This window comes from Hypanus sabinus, chromosome 6, assembly GCF_030144855.1.
Source record: "Hypanus sabinus isolate sHypSab1 chromosome 6, sHypSab1.hap1, whole genome shotgun sequence".
NCBI classification, from domain to species: Eukaryota; Metazoa; Chordata; class Chondrichthyes; order Myliobatiformes; family Dasyatidae; genus Hypanus; species Hypanus sabinus.
This window is the reverse complement of record NC_082711.1, coordinates 176,196,558-176,215,642: the sequence shown is the minus strand read 5'-3', so window position 1 is coordinate 176,215,642 and position 19,085 is coordinate 176,196,558. Positions and strand designations below refer to the sequence as shown.

At 40.4% G+C, this 19,085-nt stretch overlaps 1 protein-coding gene across 1 annotated transcript in view; it reads left to right on the top strand.

Annotated features, from left to right (window-relative positions):
* The first annotated feature begins 3,859 nt into the window (after positions 1 to 3,859).
* The window catches only part of tbx4 (T-box transcription factor 4), an 85,846-nt gene continuing 70,620 nt past the window's right edge, over positions 3,860 to 19,085 (top strand). The window contains exons 1-2 of the mRNA XM_059971431.1: positions 3,860 to 4,015; positions 13,657 to 13,751. Of these exons, the coding sequence (XP_059827414.1) occupies positions 3,860 to 4,015; positions 13,657 to 13,751 (251 nt within the window). The remainder of the gene's footprint in view (positions 4,016 to 13,656; positions 13,752 to 19,085) is intronic.

Below are 19,085 nucleotides of genomic sequence, written 5' to 3'. Positions count from 1 at the left end.
AGCAGAAGTGAGGTAGTGTTCATAGGGTCATGGCCCATTCATAAATTCGATGGTAGAGGGGAAGAAACTGTTCTAAAACATTTGCCTTCAGGCTTTTGTACCTTTTCTCTGATGGTGAAGGTCCTACGTGATGGATGCCACCTTCTCAAGGCACCTCCTTTTGAAGATGTTTGGGATGGTGGGAACCAACTGTTTTAAATGATTGTGTAAATGTAAGCTTGACATCAAATCTATGCCCTGTATCTCAGAATAAAAATATATTGGTTAAATACCTGGAATTAGTTAATTTAAATTTCTTATTCCTGACATGTCATCTATATGTGATTTATTGTGGTACTTCCTCCTTCCATTTAGTATTGAACTCTCCAACAGTTTACTTCCCAGTCCAGGATGAAGGTATTGCGAAGACAGGACCAGGGTTAGAAGCATACTGGAATGAGAAGTGTGAGTTTGCGTGCAGCAATTGGGAATGTTGTGAAGTGGACTGAAATGGATTTCTAATTAGTGAGCTGGCTGTAAAAACCATGAGAAAGAGCAAAGTTGTTATTTTTTATTCCCAACTGAGCAAAACTGGAAACTGCCTATTTAAAAGAAAAGATTAGAATCACTGCATTTCATTAGGGAATATAATTAGTTCAGTGCAAGTTGGCAACTAAAGAAACTGCTCCGGGATATATTGGTACCTAAATTCATTCTTGAAATTTTGTTAAATAGATGACTTTATTATTTTTCCTTAGTTCAGATTTTCTAAAGGTTTGACTCTTTGACTAGGTTCCTAGTAAAAGGATGTGTCTTGCAGTTCATTGCCTGTGGCTGGTGATCTATATCCTTTCCTGTGTTGGAAATGGGAATAGCAGTGGAAATGAGCCCAGCTCTCTCATTGTCTCTGGTACTGTCGGCCACCTGATAATGATTTTACAACAGATGTTTTATTAAAGCATCTGTTGTAAAATTATCATCTATTCTACAAAATTTCAAGAATGAATTTAGGTGCCAATATATCCTGGAGCATTTTCATTAGTTGCCAGCTTAAGTCTTTAGGCAGGGTTTGAACACACAAGTCAGAGAGTAGAGTACTCCTTGTGAGTCAAAGATCAGCATCTGAAACAGATTGTGCGTCTCTGCCAACTCCAGCCTTTGTGATTTTGAAATCACTTCCAGGCACCAACACTTGTGTCCACTTCAGTTAGATGATGTGGAGCAAGTAATTTATCTTGCCGAATACAGGTACTTATAAAGTGCTTGTGGAATCACCTAAGGTATCAGATTTGATGGTCAAGTAACCTCCTTCTGATTAATGACAATTCTGTGATTTTGGAATATAACAGAGTGGCCACTGAGAGTATGTTTGTGATTTTCTGCTGCTGTGGCCCTTCCAATTCAAGTTCAGATTCAGTTTATTGTCATTTAGAAACCACAAATGCAATGCAGTTAAAAAATGAGACAACGTTCCCCCAGAATGATATCACAAAAGCATATGACAAAACAGACTACACCAGAAAATCCACGTAACGTTTGGCAATCCCCAATCCAGAGTCCGGAGAGGCTGCTGCGTATTAATATTGCGCTACCGTCTAGCACGTTCCCCGGAAAGGAGCTTCAAATCCACCAGACAAAAACTAAAGCTACAAGACCTGCACAAAACCACGTAATTACAACATATAGTTACAACAGTGCAAACAATAGCATAATTGATAAAAAACTGACTATGGGCACAGTAAAAATAGTCCAAGATGTTAAAGGACTATAAGTTCAAAAGAAATCACCACAGTTTCCACAAGTTCCCAGGGTCCCGACAGACTCGCCATCCCACACCGGCGGCAGAATGGAGTACCCCCGCTATAGACTTCCAAGGTGACGCAGACTCAGCCTCGCAGACGCAGCACACAATGTTTTGATGTGTTGTACATTCAGAGATGCTCTTCTGCATACCACTGTTGTAACATGTGGTTATTTGAGTTACTGTCACCCTCCTGTCAGCTCAAACCAGTGTGACCATTCTCTTTTGATCTCTCTCATTTATAAGGCATTTTCACCCATGGAACAGCCACTCACAAGATGTTTTTGTACCATTCTCTGCAAACTCTAGAGACTGCTGTGCACGAAAATTCTAGGAGATTCAGCAGTTTCTGAGATACTCAATCCACCCTATCTGACACCAATGGTCAAAGTCACTTAGATTACATTTCTTCCCCATTCTGATGTTTAGTTTGACCAACAAATGATCCTCTTGCTCATGTTTGCATGCTTTTATGTATTGAGTTGCTGCCTCGTGATTGGCAGATTAGATATTTATATTAATGAGCATGTGTACAGATTTACCTAATAAAGTGGCCACTGTGTGTCTAGTTCTGTGGGTGAAAACACCTTATAAATGAACCATTGTGGCAGCAGAGAAGTGTAGTTGTTAGTGAATTGCTATTACAGTCCTAGTAATTACTGATTGAGGTTCAATTCCCACTGCTGTCTGTAAGAAGTTTGTGCAATCTCCTCATTACCACATGGTTCTCCTCCAGTTGCTCCAGTTTACTCCCACATTTCAAAGATGTACAGGTTAGCGTTAGTGAGCTGTGGGCATGCTATGTTCGTGTCGGAAGTGTAGGGACACATAGCGGGCTGCTTCCAGCACAATTCTCTCTGATTTGATTTGATTCAAATGACGCATTTCATTGATGTTTCGATATGTATGAGACAAATAACAATAATCTTTATCTTTAGATCCAGGAATTAAAGCAAAATTGTTATGTCAACTCTTCAAATTTCATTTTCCAGCACTACATACTGGTGTACAATTTGGGTATAAAAATTCTCGCTTGAACTAAATTTTGACAGCGCTTTATTCAAAGTTGCAATAATATAAAATCAACATTGCAATGGATGCCCAGTTCTTAAAAACAAAGTTCAAAGTAAATTTATGATCAAAATATGCATATTACCATATACTACCTTGAGATTTATTTTCTTTCAGGCATTTATAGGAAAATATACAATAGAACTTATGAAAAGCTATTTGTAAAGGCTGACAAACAGCCAATGTGTAAAAGACAAAGTGAAGTTAATTTAAAAAAGTAAACAAATAACACTGAGAACATGAATAGTAGGGTCCTTAAAAGTGAGTCTGTAGGTTGTCAAGTCAGTTGAATGTTAAGGTGAGTGAACTTATCCACACCATTTCAGGAGCCTCATGGTTGTAATTAGTAAACAAGTGGATGTCATACATTGTTTAACTATTCAACATCTTGTTGATAGAAACATAGAAAACTTACAGCACAATACAAGCCTTTAGGCCCAGAAAGTTGTGCCGAACATGTCCTTACCTTAGAAATTACCTAGGGTTACCCATAACCCTCTATTTTTCAGACTTCCATGTACCTGCCCAGGAGTATCTTAAAAGACCCAATCATATCCACCTCCACCAACGTCGCCGGCAACCCATTCCACGCACTCACCATTCTCTGCGTAAAAAACTTAACCCTGTCACCTCCGCTTTAGAGAGTAATCCCAAAGGTGGGTTTTCTGCATAATGTGTTCTGATTTAAAATCATTGAATTATGTTGGACCATCAGCCCTTCACATTTTTGATGGAGTTTGCCAATTAATCCCACTCCTCGTGCCTGTTCTCCAAAACCTGTATCTTTCTCCTTCCAAAGTGAATCAGTGTGGCTCGGAGAGTTCATGCTCATGGAAGAAAGTGAAAGGGACATTAGCAAAAAAACAAACAAGGATTCATGGCCTAGTCATGCATGTAACTGGTAAAGCTCACTTGAGAGTGTAACCTGAGTGTCTATTTGATCATAGCAACCAAACCTTGTGTACATACCGTCTCACAGTGAGTATATCTGTGCTATTTCATTAGGAGATGCTGCAAGAAAAGACTGCGACAGAAAGTGAAGAGAGCTATCCAGCAGCTCAAGTGGATGGACACCGGGAGCATAACCTGCAGTCCCCAGGGCACGGAGCACCAGGGGCCAGCAGCACATCTCCAGGCAGTCCACAGGGACAGGACCCTGATCAGGTAAGAAAGCGTCATCTGTCCCTTCGCATGGAATAACATAGGCTTGTTAGACTGAATCCACCTCGTTCTTCCCAATAACTATTCTGCTCCTATTTCTTTCTCCTTCCGTGTACGTTGCTGAACTTTACACTTTGAACTGCATTGTTATACTTCAATCTGAACTTCAAATCTTCACCCAATCCCTTGCCAAGAGCCCTCATTTCATCTTGGGACCTCCAGAGTGATGTACATGAAATGTTGGAGGAACTCAGCAGGTCAACGGAAGGTAGCACATTGCTTTACAGTACCAGGTTCAATTCCCACCACTGCCTGTAAGGAGTTTGTACATTCTCCCCTGGGCCACGTTGGTTTACTCAAGGTGCTCTGGTTCCCTCCGACAGTCCAAAGATGTACCGGTTGGTAGGCTAATTGGTCATTGTAAACTGTCCTACAATTGAACTGGGGGATTGCTGGGTGGCATGGCTCAAGGAACCAAAAGGGCCTATTCCACACTGTATCTCAGTAAAAAAATTAACAGTCGACGTTTTGGGCTGTGACCCTTCATCAGAACTGGAAACGAAGGGGAGAAAGCAAGAGTAAAAGTGTAGGGGAAAGAGGAAGGAGTACAAGGTGGCAGGTGATAGGTGAAGCCTGCTGAGGGTAAGGGAGGAGGGTGGGAGAGGGAAGATGAAGTAAGAAGCTGGCAGATGATAGGTGGAAAAGGCAAAGGCCTGAAGTATAAGGGATCTGACAGAGAGGAGAGTGAACCATGGGAGAAAGGGAAGGAGGAGGGGCACCAGAAGGAGGTAATGGGCAGGTAAGGAGATGAGGAAGGGTAAGAGGGGGCTCAGAATGGATGGAAAAATAGAGAAGGGGAAAAGGGGAAGAAATTACCAGAAGTTAGAGATATCAATGTTCTTGCCATCAAGTTGGAGGCCACCTAGATGAAATATGAGATGTTGCTCCTCCAACCTGGGAGTGGCGTCATCGTGGGAGTAGAGGGGGCCCATGGACCAACATGTCAGAATGGGAATAAGAAGTAGAATTAAAATAGGTGACCAACACCTTTATTTTGAGTTCCTCCAGAATTATGTGTGTGTTGCTCTGGATTTCCTGCATCTGCAGAATCACTTGTGTTTATGATCTCTGAATCTCACGTGCTTATCCTCATTGGCTGGGAAACTCTTGCCTTTGTAACCTCCGGCCCAGACTTTACCAGAGCCTTTGTGCTGGCCTTCCATTTCACACCCTCTATAACCTCAGCTACAGCAAAATACTGCAGATGCTGCAAATCTGGGCTCTTTAAAAACAGAAAATGCTGGAGATCCTCAGCTGGTAAGGCAGCATCTGTGGGAAGGGAAACAGAGTTAATATTTTGCTTTGAAGACCCTTCACAAGAACTGGGGAAGTGGGAAAAGAAGTTAATTTTAATTTGCAGAGATTGTGGGTGGTGGGTTCAGTAGGATGGATGTTTCTGTAGGGGACAAAAAGGGCAATGTTACAAAAGACCTGGAGGATTTCAACATGCAGGTAGCTTCGGAAAATTATGTTGGTGCTGGATATCAAGAGGGGAAATTTCTAGAATGCCTATGAGATGGCTTTTTAGAGCAGCTTATGGTTGGGCCCACAAGAGGTTTCAGATATTCTGGATGGGGTGTTGTGCAATAAAGCAGAATTGATTAGAGACCATAAGCTAAAAGAACCCTTAGAGGCAAGTGATCATAATATGATCAAAATCACCCTGAAATTTGAGAAGTAGCTAAAGTCAGGTGTATCAGTACTATAGTGGAGTACAGGGAATTGCAGAGGGAGTTCCATGAGAGAGGAGTTGGCCAAAATTGATAGGAAAGGAACACTGACAGGGATGACAGCAGAGTATCAATGGCTGGAATTTCTGGAAGCAATTCAGAAGGTACAGGATATATACATTTCAAAGAAGTAGTATTCTAAAGTCACGATGACCTGAATGTAGCTAATAAAAGAAATCAAAGCCAACATAAAAACCAAAGAGAGGTAGTATATAGAGCAAAAATTACTGGAAAGTTAGAGGATTGAGAAGCTTTTAAAATCAAACAGAAGGCAACTAAAAAGTCATTAAGAAGTTAAAGGTAGAATACAAAAGTAAGCTAGCCAATAATATTAAAGAAGATACCAAAAGTTTCTTCAATACATAAAGTGTAAAGGAGAGGCAAGAGTAGATATCAAACCACTTGAAAACGATGCTGGAGAGGTAGTAACAGAGGACGATGAAATGGTGGATGAACTAAATCAGAATTTTGCATCAATCTTCACTGTGGAAGACACTAGCAGAAGGGTGCAAGTTCCAGGAGTCAGGGGTCACAAAGTTTGTGAAGTTACCATTACTAAAGAGAAGGTTCTTGGGAAACTGAAAGGTCTGAAGGTAGTTAAGTCAACTGGACCAGATGGTGTACAGCCCAGGATTCTGAAAGAGGTAGCTGAAGAAATTGTGGAATCTAATCTAATCTAATGAGTAATGATCGTTCAAGAATCACTAGATTCTGGAATGGTTCTGGAGGACTGGAAAATTGCAAATGTCAGTCTATTCTTCAAGAAAGAAGAAAGGAAATTTTCAGCCAGTTAGTCTGACCTCAGTGGTTGGGAACATGTTGAAGTCAATTGTTAAGGACGTGGTTTCAGGGTTCTTAGAGGCACATGATAATATAAGCCTTTAGTCAACATGGTTTCCTCAAGGGAAAATCTTGCTTGATAAATCTGTTGGAATTTTGAAGAAATAACTAGCAGGATAGACAAATCAGTTGATGTTGTGTACTTGGATCTTCAGAAGACTTTTGCTGAAGTTCCACACATGAGGCTGCTTAATAAGCTACAAGCCCATGGTATTACAGAAAAGATTCTAGCATGGATAAAGCAGTGGCTGACTGGCAAGAGGAAAAGAGTGAGAATAAAGGTTTTACTGGTTGGCTGCCAGTTACTAGTGGTGTTCCACAGGGGTCTGCATTGGGACCCATTCTTTTTACATCATATGCCAATGATTTGATGTATTTGTTGCAAAGTTTGCAGATGATACAAAGATAGGTGGAGGGTCAGTTCGTTTTGAGTTGGAATACAGTGGCTGGAAGTGTGTGGTCATGTACTTTGATAGAAATGAAAGGGTTAACTATTTTCTAACTGAAGAGAAAATACAAAAATCTGAGGTGCAAAGGGACTTGGGAGTCACTGTGCAAGGTTGAACCTGTGATGAGGAAGGCAAATGTGATGTTAGCATTCATTTCAAGAGGACCAGAATATAAAAGCAAGGATGTAATGTTAAGACTTTATAAAACACTGTGAGGCTTCACTTGAAGTGTTGAGAGAAGTTTGGGGGTCCTTATCTTAGAAACTGAAGAGGGTTCAAAGAAGGTTCACAAAAATTATTCCAGGATTGAATGGCTTGATGTATGAACGTTTGATGGTTCTGGGCCTGTTTACACTGGAATTCAGAAGAATGAGGAGTGATCTCATTGAAATCTATTGAATGGTGAAAGGCTTTGATAAGAGTGAATGTGGAGAGGATGTTTCCTGTGGTGGGAATGTCTAAGACCAGAGGACGTAGACTCAGAATAGCGGGGCGTCTTTTTAGAACAGAGATGAGAAGGAATTTCTTTAGCCAGAGAGTGGTGAAACTGTGGAATTCGTTGCTACAGGCAGCTGTGGAGGCCAAGTCTTTATGAATATTTAAGGTAGAGGTTGATCAATTCTTGATCAGGACATGAAGGGATATGGGGAGAAGGCAGGAGGTTGGGACTGAGAGAAAAAAATTGGTCAGCGATGATGAAATGGAACAGACATCGATCACCCAAATGTCCTAATTCTGCTCCTATATCTTATGCTCTTATGGTCTAAGTTAAAGTTGCAAAATACAGGTCAGAATTGTTGCTGAGACCTGAAACTGAAAGAATATTGCTGGAAATGCCCAGGTAGTGTCTGCAGATGGAGGAAAATGAAGTCAATATTACAGATGGATAATGGACAGCCAAATTAACCCTTTCTTCTTTTCCCTCATTGTCCTCATTAATGTAAATTTATTATCAAAGTACATATATGACCCTGAGATTCATTTTCTTGTGGGCATTCACAGTAGAACAATGAAATAGAACAGAACCAATAAAAATCTACACACAAAGATTGAAAAACAATGTGCAAAAGACAAACTGTGCAAGAGCACAGAAATCCACAAATAAGTGTAATAAGCAAATAAATAAATAAATAAATAAATAAATAGATAAAGCTGGAAACACAATTTGTAGATTCTTTGAAAGTGAGGTTACATCAGGAACCCTGCCCTGACCCTGTCACAGACAATGGATACAGAAGGATGTAGAATTAGAGGAAACTGTAATTCTTCTAGTTTTGTAGAACTGGAGGTCCATGGAATGATACATTTGAAATCAAGTCTGAGAACTGGAGATCTGAACCATTCCCAGAGTAATGATTATGTACTGAGAACTTCAGATCCAATCCATTCCCAGACCATTGATCGTGTACTGAGAACTTCAGATCCAATCCATTCCCAGACCAATGATCATGTATTTAAATCAAAGGGTTCTGGAGACTCCAGGTCTCCAAACTAGAATGATTAACTTTCCCCTCTCTACAGATATGGACTGACCTGCTAAGTGTTTCCAGGATTTTCTGCTTTCAAAATCTTTACTCTCCACTCCAGAGTTCTCCACTTACAGCTGGGCTGGCAACTTCTACCACTTTGGGATCTTTCTTGCATCTACCATTCTTCAAAATCTACCTTTTCAGGCACCGCTTCCCATTGGTGGCTGTACTGTCAGTTATCTCATCCTCCACACACATTCACTCCGAACCCATCATTGGTAATTTTTTGTTTATAGCCTAATAAAGCATGCTTAATATCTACTTCTTCAGCAATAATTCCCCTTCTATACGTGTTTGTGTCCAATCCCAAACTGGCAAGTATCTTGTGGTGTCTGATGATGATGATGATGATGATGATGATGATGATGATGATGATGATGATGATGATGATAATAATAATACATGTTGCAAATTTTGAGACTGTACAAGATGTTCTTTCAGGTTCAATATTATTGGTTTCCTCCATCAACTGGTCTTGTGGTATGTTATAATCAGGGTCGAGGAGACCAGGTGATGTGATCCATATTTTCTCCAGATTATCACTGTACCAGTAACACACTTTGTACTGCAGCATCTCCAATAGATTGTTCAACCATAGAAACTGGTGATTGCCTCTAGATTCAGGGATAATGTGCAGCTGTCTTTTTTCAATGGGCTCCTTTGTCTCCCAGTAAACATAGGTGTCCATATCTAGCTTGGATTCAGAGTCCAAAAACCCGGATTTAGCCAGCCTTCCAGTTACTGTGCCTTTAACAGTGGGTCTCAGAAGTCCTAGACGCTGTCATCCATTCCAGTGCAATGTGGGCCAACTCTTACCAGGCCTGCCCACAGCCCGACAGGGAATATGAGTAACCCATGTTCAGCTTGTGGGAAAGAAGGATAAAAACAGAGGGAAAAAAACATGAAGCCAGAAAAAGGAAAATCTGGAACACTTACTTCTCCAAATCAAGGGTGTAAGTTAGATCTGTGGACCAGCAGCTGGAGATTTGCACTTGTGATCTAGAGCTATGAATTCCAATTCTACCACAACAGTGGAGAATTTAAATTCATCAATAAAATAGAGAGTTAATTCTTCTTAAACCCATAACCCCTGCTGGGCACAGTCTGCTGACAACAGTTCAACAGAATCCTCTGTCCTGGGTTGAAGATTAATCGGCCCCTGGCTTCTGCTTTCACCCCATGAATCATGAATTTATACGTTGTCTCAGTGAAGATCCTTCTTCTCCCAAGATTGGAGCTTCTGTTGAAGTTTCAGTAGCTCGGAGTTTTTAACAGGATGGGGCTGCTAGCCCCATGTCCAATCCTCCTCATCCTTTCATAATTGGGGTTGGGACCATCCATGGCGGAGTTCTGTGACTTAATGTTGCAGCTTTATTGTATTGTTGAATATAAATCTCCATGCAGTAATGCAGCAGCTTGATAAGACCCTAGTTAGACCACACTTGGAATATTGTGCTCAGTTCTGGTCACCTCACTAGAAGAAGGATGTGGAAGCTTTAGAGAGGATGCAGAGGAGAGTTACCAGGATGCTGCCTGGATTAGAGAGCATGTTTTATGAGGATAGGTCAAGTGAGCTAGGACTTTTCTCTTTGGATCAAAGGAAGATGAGAAGTGACTTGACAGAGGTGTACAAGATGATAACAGACATTAATCTAGTGGACAGCCAGCATCTTTTCTCCCCCAGAGAGAAAATGATGAATAAAAGGGGGCATAATTTTAAGGTGACTGAAGGAAGGCTTGGAGTGAGGGGGAAGTTAGAGATAAGGTGTACTTTTTCCCCACACAGCGAAGCCTGCCAGGCTTGGTGGTTGAGGCAGCTGCAGTATATTAAAGGCATTTAAAGAACTCTTAGATAGACACATAGATGGCAGAAAATTGAAGGTTCAGAATGATCTTAGAGTTGATTAAAAGGTCAACAGAACATCGTGGGCCAAAGAGCCTGTACTATGCTGTAATGTTCTATGTTCATAAAAGAAAAAAAAATTACATTGAGTTAAAAACATGCCTGTTTCAATGAAGTCATTCAGGGAAACAGGTCTGCTGTCCTTTCCAATCAGATTTGTACCTGAATGCTGACCCAGCAACTTGGTTGAATCCAATGTGCTTCTTTCGGAATGTATTCCTTGGAGTATAGAGAATGAGGGAGGATTTAATAGAGGTACACAAATTATAATTAAATCATAAGACATTGGAACAGAATTTAGCCATTCAGCCCATTGACTCTGCTCTACCATAGGGTACTATATCCACACCTCCCCTTGGAAATTTTCATGTTTTATTGTTTTACAACACTGAATCGGTGGATTTACTTTAGCTTTTTTTGACACTGATCAACAGAAAAGATTCTTTCCTGTCAAAGTGAAAACAAATTTCAACAAATTGGTCAATTCCATTGCAATTATTAAACACAAAATAATTGATTGCAAAATTATTCACCCCTTTCAAGTCAGTATTTAGTAGATGCACATTTGACAGGAATTACAGCCTTGAGTCTCTATCAGCTTTGCTCATTTGGACACTGTAACTTTTCCCCATTCTTTACAAAACTGCTCAAGCTCGGTCAGATTGCATGGGAACCATGAGTGAACAGCCCTTTTAAAGTCCAGCCATAAATTCTCATTTGGATTGAGGTCTGGACTCTGGCTTGGCCACTCCAGGACATTAACTTCGTTATTTTTTTAAAGCCATTCCTGTGTAGCTTTGATTTTATGCATGGGTTCACCATCTTGCTGGAAAACAAATCTTCTCCCAAGTAACAGTTCTCTTGCAGACTGCATCAGGTTCTCCTCCAGAATTTCACTGTATTTTACAGTATTCATTTTACCTTCTACCTTCACAAGCCTTCTGGGGCCTGCTGCAGTGAAGCATCCACACAGCATGATGCAGCCATTGGTAGGGATGGTGTGTTTATGTTGACGTGCAGTGTTTGGCTTACGCCAAACATAGCATTTAGTCTGATGGCCAAAAAGCTTAATTTTGGTTTCATCAGACCATAGAACCTTCTTCCAGCTGACTTCAGAGTCTCCCTTCTGGCAAACTCTAGCCAAGATTTCATGTGAGATTTTTTCAACAGTGGCTTTCTCTTTGCCACTCTCCCATAAAAATGCAATTGGTGAAGATCTCAGGCAACAGTTGTATGCGCAGTCTCTCCCATCTCAGCCACTGAAACTTGTAACTCCTTCAAAGTTGTCACAGGTCTCTTGGTGGCCTCCCTCACTAGTCCCCTTCTTGCATGGTCACTCAGTTTTTGAGGATTTAGGCAGATTTACAGCTGTGCCATATTCTTTCAATTTCTTGACGATTGACGTAACTGTACTCAGAGATATTCAGTGACTTGGAAATTTTCTTGCATCCATCTCCTGACTTGTGTTTTTCAATAACCTTTTCACAGAGTTACTTTTGTCTTCATAGTGTAGTTTTTGCCAGGGTACTGACTCACCAGCAGTTGGACCTTCCAGATACAGGTGTATTTTTACTACAATCAATTGAAACATCTTGAATGCACACAGTAATCTCTATTTAACTAATTATGTGACTTCTAAAACCAACCGGATGCACTAGTAATGATTTGGGGTGTCATATTAAAGGGGCTGAATACTTAAGCAATTAATTATTTTATGTTTTATGTGTGATTAATTTAGATCACTTTGTAGAGATCTGTTTTCACTTTGACACCAGAGTCTTTTTCTTTTGATCAGTATCAAACAAAAGCCCAATTAACTCCAATGTGATTCAATGTTGTAAAACAATAAAACATGAAAACTTTCGGGGGAGAAAGGAGGGAACTATTTTTATAAGCACTGTATGAGCAGACTTTTTCCAATGAGGTTGGGTGATACTGGAACTAGACATCATAGGTAAAACATAAAATATTTAAGAGGAACTTTAGGGGAAGATTCTTTATTCAGAGGCTGGTGAGAGTGTAGAATGAGCTGCCAGAGGAAGTGCTGGATGCGGGTTCAATTTCAACGTTTCAGAGAAGTTTGGATTAGGTACTTGGATAGGAAGGGTATATAGTCCAGGTGCGAGTCAATGAGACTAGGAAAATTAACAGTTCAGTATGGACTAGATGGGCCAAAGGGCCAGATTCTGTGCTGTAGTGCTCTATGATTCAAATGACTCTAGTTTAGAGTGCTCACCAATGCCAGTAATGTCTATAAATGGCCAACAAATATCGAAAACAAACATTGTTCAAGGTTGTTGCTGTGTCACCACTCGATTAGTTAGTACATCTGACTCCTGTATGCCCTCTCATCTCCATCTGAGATTCTACCAACAATAGTGTACTGTTAGCAAATTTATAGATGGTATTTGAGCTATGACTAGCCACATAGTCATTGGTATAGAGAGAGTAGAGCAGTGGGCTAAGCACCCCCCCCCCCCGAGGTGCACCAGTGTTGACTGTCAGCGAGGAGGAGGTATTATCACCAATCCACACAGACAGTGGTCTTCCTGTTAGAAAGTCGAGGATCCATTTGCAGAGGGAGGTACAGAGGCCCAGGTTCTGTAACTTATCATTCAGGATTGTAGGAATGATGGTGTTAAATGCTGAGCTATAGTTGATGAAACAGCATCCTGACATAGAGGTTTGTATTGTCTATCTAGTTAATCAGTTACTTGGAGATACAGCACAGTAACAGGTTCTTCTGACCCAACAATCCCACGCTGCCAATTACACCCCTGTGACCTACTAACCTGTATGTCTTTGGACTGTGGGAGGAAACTGGAGCACCTGACAGAAACCCATGCAGTCACAGGGAGAACGTACAAACTCCTTACAGACAGCGGTGGAATTGAACCTGGATTGCTGGCATTCTAGTAGCATTATGCAAACCATTATGCTACAGTGCCACTGTCCAGGTCTTGGTGATGAATTCTGAGGAAGAACTAAACATGGTGTATACATTAATGAACGAAAAATCGCAAGATGTTGTCAAGCATCCTATTGATTGATGACAGAATATTTCAAAAGTTAGCCATTGGAATTTGAATTAAGTTAAATGCTTACAGTACTAAAGACATTCATTCACTTCCAGAGCATAGAGAACATCAAGGTTTATCTCCATGAAAAGGAACTTTGGAAGAAATTTCACGAGGCGGGCACAGAAATGATCATCACCAAGGCTGGCAGGTGGGTTTAGTGCGTAAGTAGGAAGAGCTGTACACCTCACACACATTGTTTGTATTTAATTACACCATGTATTCTTTGGTTGTTTTGGGATTATGTAATGGATGCCAACAAGCTGACATCTTGCCTAAATTAATCACCTAACCACCCCATTGTGACCTGCAGAATTTGATGTTTTATTGTGGAAGTTCTGATTCAGACGCACTACCTGGAATAAGTACTTTAAACTGGGGACATCAGCAGCACACCAAGAGAAGAGCAGGCAAATGGGATTAATGGGAAATCTCCTTAAAAGAGTAGGTACAGGTACAATGGGTTAAAGGCCCCTTTGTTCGAATTGATTCTGCACTCCCGGAACAGAAAATCTTTATCATTTATGAATATTATTTGTGTCATATAGTCGCTAAGTTTAGAGTGTAATGTTCACTAACAGTGTGATAGATGGTGGAATCCAAACTCCTCCCAGCTATTTCACAGCATGGTGAAAAAAGGAACATTGCCCAATATGTGAACTCAAGATCTTGAAAATTCAGATTCCTGCCTTTCCATCACCTGTCTCTGGTGTTTTATGGACTCTTGCCCCCACCCACCCCTCTACAGCTTTCATTACAACCTAGATGTGCTCTATCAGCAAGCTTAGATGTAAAGTTCAAAATATAAAGTATCACTATATACTACCCTGAGATTCATTTTCTTGATGAGCAAAGGAATACAGTAGAATCATTGGAAAAACTACACACAAAGACCCTCTTGAACAGCAGAGCGGCTTTCAGAAGACCTTTAAACTACTCCCACTTCCATCAGTACTACTGTCATGGAACAACAGCTCATCTTTTGCCTGGCCATTTGTCCTGATGAAGATGGCAGAGTCTGTCATTGAAACGTCCATTATAATCGACTCGTGTATCTGGCTGGAAGCCCAAGAAGAGCTTATTCGTGCGCTGCTATTTGTTTTTCTACTAATTATCCTTTGTGGTCTCTTGTTCTCCACGTCTGTGAGTTGCGGATATTCCATCTCATTTGATTGCCATTCAAGGTTAAATCTATTTCCTGACCTTCCAAGGTAAAATCATCCCTCATTGCCAGAATTACATCATTGTTTATCCTTACCTGTCCTTTCCAAACATCAAGTATCCAGGAATATTTGGTTTCAGATCGTGCAACCATATCTCTGCAGTTTACTATCACAATTATTCTGCATTTTCAGCATCTGCACTATCACTTGTTTCTCAGAAGGCCTTTGGCTGTTTAACAAGGTAAGACCCATGGTATTACAGGAACGATATTAGCATGGATACAGAATTGGCTGATTGGCAGGAGGAAAAGAGTGGAAATAAAGCAAGCCTTTTCTTGGCAGCTGGTTACTAGTGGTGTTCCACAGGGGTCTGTGTTGGAACGAGTTATATGTCAATGATTTGGATGAAGGAATTGATGACTGCGTGGCCAAGCTTGTGGATGATATCAAGATAGATGGAGGGGCATGTGGTGTTGAGGAGGCAGAGAGGCTGTAGAAGGACTAAAATTAGGAGAATGGGCAGATGGAATTTAGTGTAGTGATGTGTATAGTTGTGTACTTTGGTAGAAGAAATAAAAGCGTAGACTATTTTCTAAACGGGGAGAAAATTCAAAAATCCAAGGTGCAAATGGACTTGGGAGTCCTCATGCAAGACTCTCTAAAGGTTAACTGGCAGATTGAGTCAGTGGTGAGAAAGACAAATGCAATGTTAGCATTCATTTTGAGAGGACTAGAATGTAAAAGGAAGGATGTGATGCTGAGGCTTTATAAGGCACTGGTGAGGCCTTGCTTGGAGTACTGTGAGCAGTTTGCGGCTCCTTATCATGAGAATGATTCCAAGAATGAAAGGATTATTGTATAAGGAGGATTTGATGGTTCTGGGTCTGTACTTGTTGGAATTTAGAAGAATGAGAAGGATCTCATTGAAACCTATTGAATGTTGAAAGGCCTAGATAGAGTGACAGTGGAGAGGATGTTTCCTATAGTGAGATTGTCTAGGACCAGACAGCACTGGCTCAAAATAAAGGTTTGCCTATTTAGAATGGAGATGAGGAGGATTTTCTTTAGCCAGAAGGTGGTGAATCTGTGGAATTTGTTTCCATAGACGGCTCTGGAGGTCAAGTGATTGGGTGTATTTAAGTTGGAGGTTGAAAAGTTCTTGATTAGCCAGGGTGTGAAAGATTATGGGAAGAAGGCAAAAGAATGGGGTTGAGAGGGAAAATGGATCAGTCATAATGAAATGGTGGAGAAGACTTGATGGACTGAATGACCTAATTCTGCTCCTAACTCTTATGGTGTTTATCAAAATTTATATTACATCCATTTCTGCCGGACACCCCAAAAAGTTTGCAAGTCAAAGAATCATTTTGATGATTGTCTCTGTTAATGTAGGAAAATTGGGAACCAATTTGCAAACAGCAGTCCCCACAGAGAGCAACTAGGTTAATGGCCAATGGTCTGTATTTTAGTCTTATTGGTTGCAGGATGAAGTGTCGACTGAAAGAGAATTCTTCTCTCTTCTTTGATCAATGTTGCAGGACCACTTATCATTATCTGAACTCGGTGCAGCATCTTATCCAAAACCTTTCACCCTCTGATAGAACATAGAATACTACAGCACAGTACAGGCTCTTCGGCTCACAATGTTGTACCAACCTTTCAACCTACTTTGAGATAACTCCAACCCTTCCTCCTACACAGCCTCCATTTTTCTATCATCCATGTGCCTCTCTAAGAGTCTTTAAAAGTTCATAATGTATCTGCCTCTACCACTATCCCTGGTAAGGCATTCCACGCACCATGATCTTCTGTGTAAAGATCTTACCCATTGACATTCCACCCCTCCACTTCCCTCCAATCACCTTAAAATTATTCCCCCACTTATTAGCTATTTCTGCCCTGGGGAAAAAGTCTGCATACTTTAGCAATTAACATTTATTCAACTGTTATTCTGAGAAAAACTCACAGATGTACCCACCCACCAAGACCATCAGCAACATTTGTCTGACGAATAGTCAATTCCGCCTGAGAGATCTCTTTAATGGGCCAACATATAGAATCAGAATCAGGTTTAATATCACTGGAAAAAGTTCATGGAATGTGTTGTTTTGTGGCAGCATTACAGTGCAATGCATTAAAAACTATAAAAACTATCTCTATAGAAGATACGTCAACAGATTGTTTAGTTACAGGGGATCTGAGGTGCTCGATCAACCCTGCCGGTATCTTCTGCACATTTTACCACAGTAGATATTGCATGGTGAATAGGATTAACTTTATATGTCACATGTATATTGAAACATCAAAACATACAGTAAAATGTGTCATTTGCTTCAATGACCAACACTGTCCAAGAATGTGCTGGGGGCAGCCCAAAAGAGTTGCCATGCCACGCACCTACATAGCAAGTCCACAATTTACTAATCCTAAATCATATGCCTTTAGAAAGCCCATTTCTGCTTCTGCGTCTCGTGGTCTAAAGCTTACTGTTTTCAGGGGGCTTTACAGCAGGACTAACTCCTCTCCTAATCTGATCTGGAGGGGAAAGGGTTGCAGTCAATGGATCAACACTGCAACACTGAAAGCACATTAGGGTATAAATGCATAGAAATTCAATATTTCTGCCAGTTTCACAGTGTAATGAAAAGTTCAGTTACAGCTAACACTGACACAGTTAGTGTTGACAATTTTCATTGAGTGTAAAGTCCGTTCCATTATTTTGCAGATCCACTTAGCAAAATATTTTCAAATAGCTGCAAGGCAGGTTCCTTTAGTTTTGCAATTTTCGTAGTTCGTTCAAGTCAGCAATATTCCTTGAAGCAAAAATAATTCACTTTAAACACATTCAATTGACTCAATTCAGCTGCAGATTCAGATTCAGACCTATGTATCATGTATACATCAGAACATATAGAATCAGAATCAGGTTTAATATCACTGACATAGTTCATGGAAGGTGTTGTTTTGTGGCAGCATTACAGTGCAATGCATTAAAAACTATAAATTACAGTAAGAAATATATTAAAAAATTGAATGAAATAAGTAGTGCATAAAGGGAGCAAAAATAGAGAGGTAGTATTCATGGGTTCAATGCCTGTTCAGAAATCTGATGGCAGAGGGGAAGAAGCTGTTTCTTAAATGTTGAGTGTGTGTCATCGGGTTCCCGTACCCCTTCTCCGATAGTAAAAATGAGAAGAGGGCATGTCCTGGGTGATGGGGGTCCTTAATGATGGATGCTGTCTTTTTGAGGTATTGCTTTTTTGAAGATGTCCTCAATGCTGGGAAGGCTGGTGCTTTTGATGGAGCCGGCAGAGACTATAACTGTAGAAATATGCTAGAGTCACAGTGAAATGTATTGTTTGCATTAACAACCAACTCACCCAAGGATGTGCAAAAGGTAGCCAGCAAATTTCACCACACATCCTGGTGCCAACGAAATAAATGCCAAAGCAATGGCCTTTTGCTTCTGCATTTAAGAGATAACATGTGTTGGGTGTTCTTGCCTGGAACTCAGATATCTATTGTAACGTAGTAGAGGACTTGTGTTGTTGTATCACAAGATGAAAAGCCTCTGATCTATAGTGTTAAATCCATTCCTCACTCCATCATGCTGTCTGACCAGCTGGAGTTGCTCAACATTTTCCATTTTCAGTCTAGTCAAATTAAAATCAATACTGGCTTAACTAGGATCTCTGTGAATGTTATGGAATGATTGTCACTGTCAAAAAAATTACTTACACAAACCAGTGTTAGAATAGATCATAATCCATTGGTGTTCTTGAGTAAGATGATAGCAAAAATAGGAGGTTGTTGAATTAGAGTTTGATTTTACAAGAGTATGATATCATAATGACTCACATTAAAGGCAGAGGTAATATAATTGCAGATTGTCTTTCTAGGTGTTAAGCTTATAATGTACTTTTGATAATGAAGTGAGATGATTATTGTACATAAAATCTTGTATTGCCTCTTGAATGTGTTGAGTTACTTGGAAAATATTGGGATTGAATGGAATCTGATATTTATATATGCCCCTGCAATATGTTGTTCCGTAGTGTAATTGTATATATATTGTTTCACATGTTGTAATTTGTAGCTAAAATTTTGCTCTTGCAGAACAAAATTTCCCTTCTTGGGGGGAGGTCAACATTGCTTGGATTAACCATAAGCATCATTTAGGTGAGCCTGGACAGGGCGTGGGGATGGTGTCATATAACAAATGGGTGTAGGCTTTTTCTATTGAATTCAGGAGCTTTCTAAGAATTTCTGCAGCTAAGCGATGTAATGGACTGAGTTACCAGCAAGGGAGTGAGTTGAGTTGA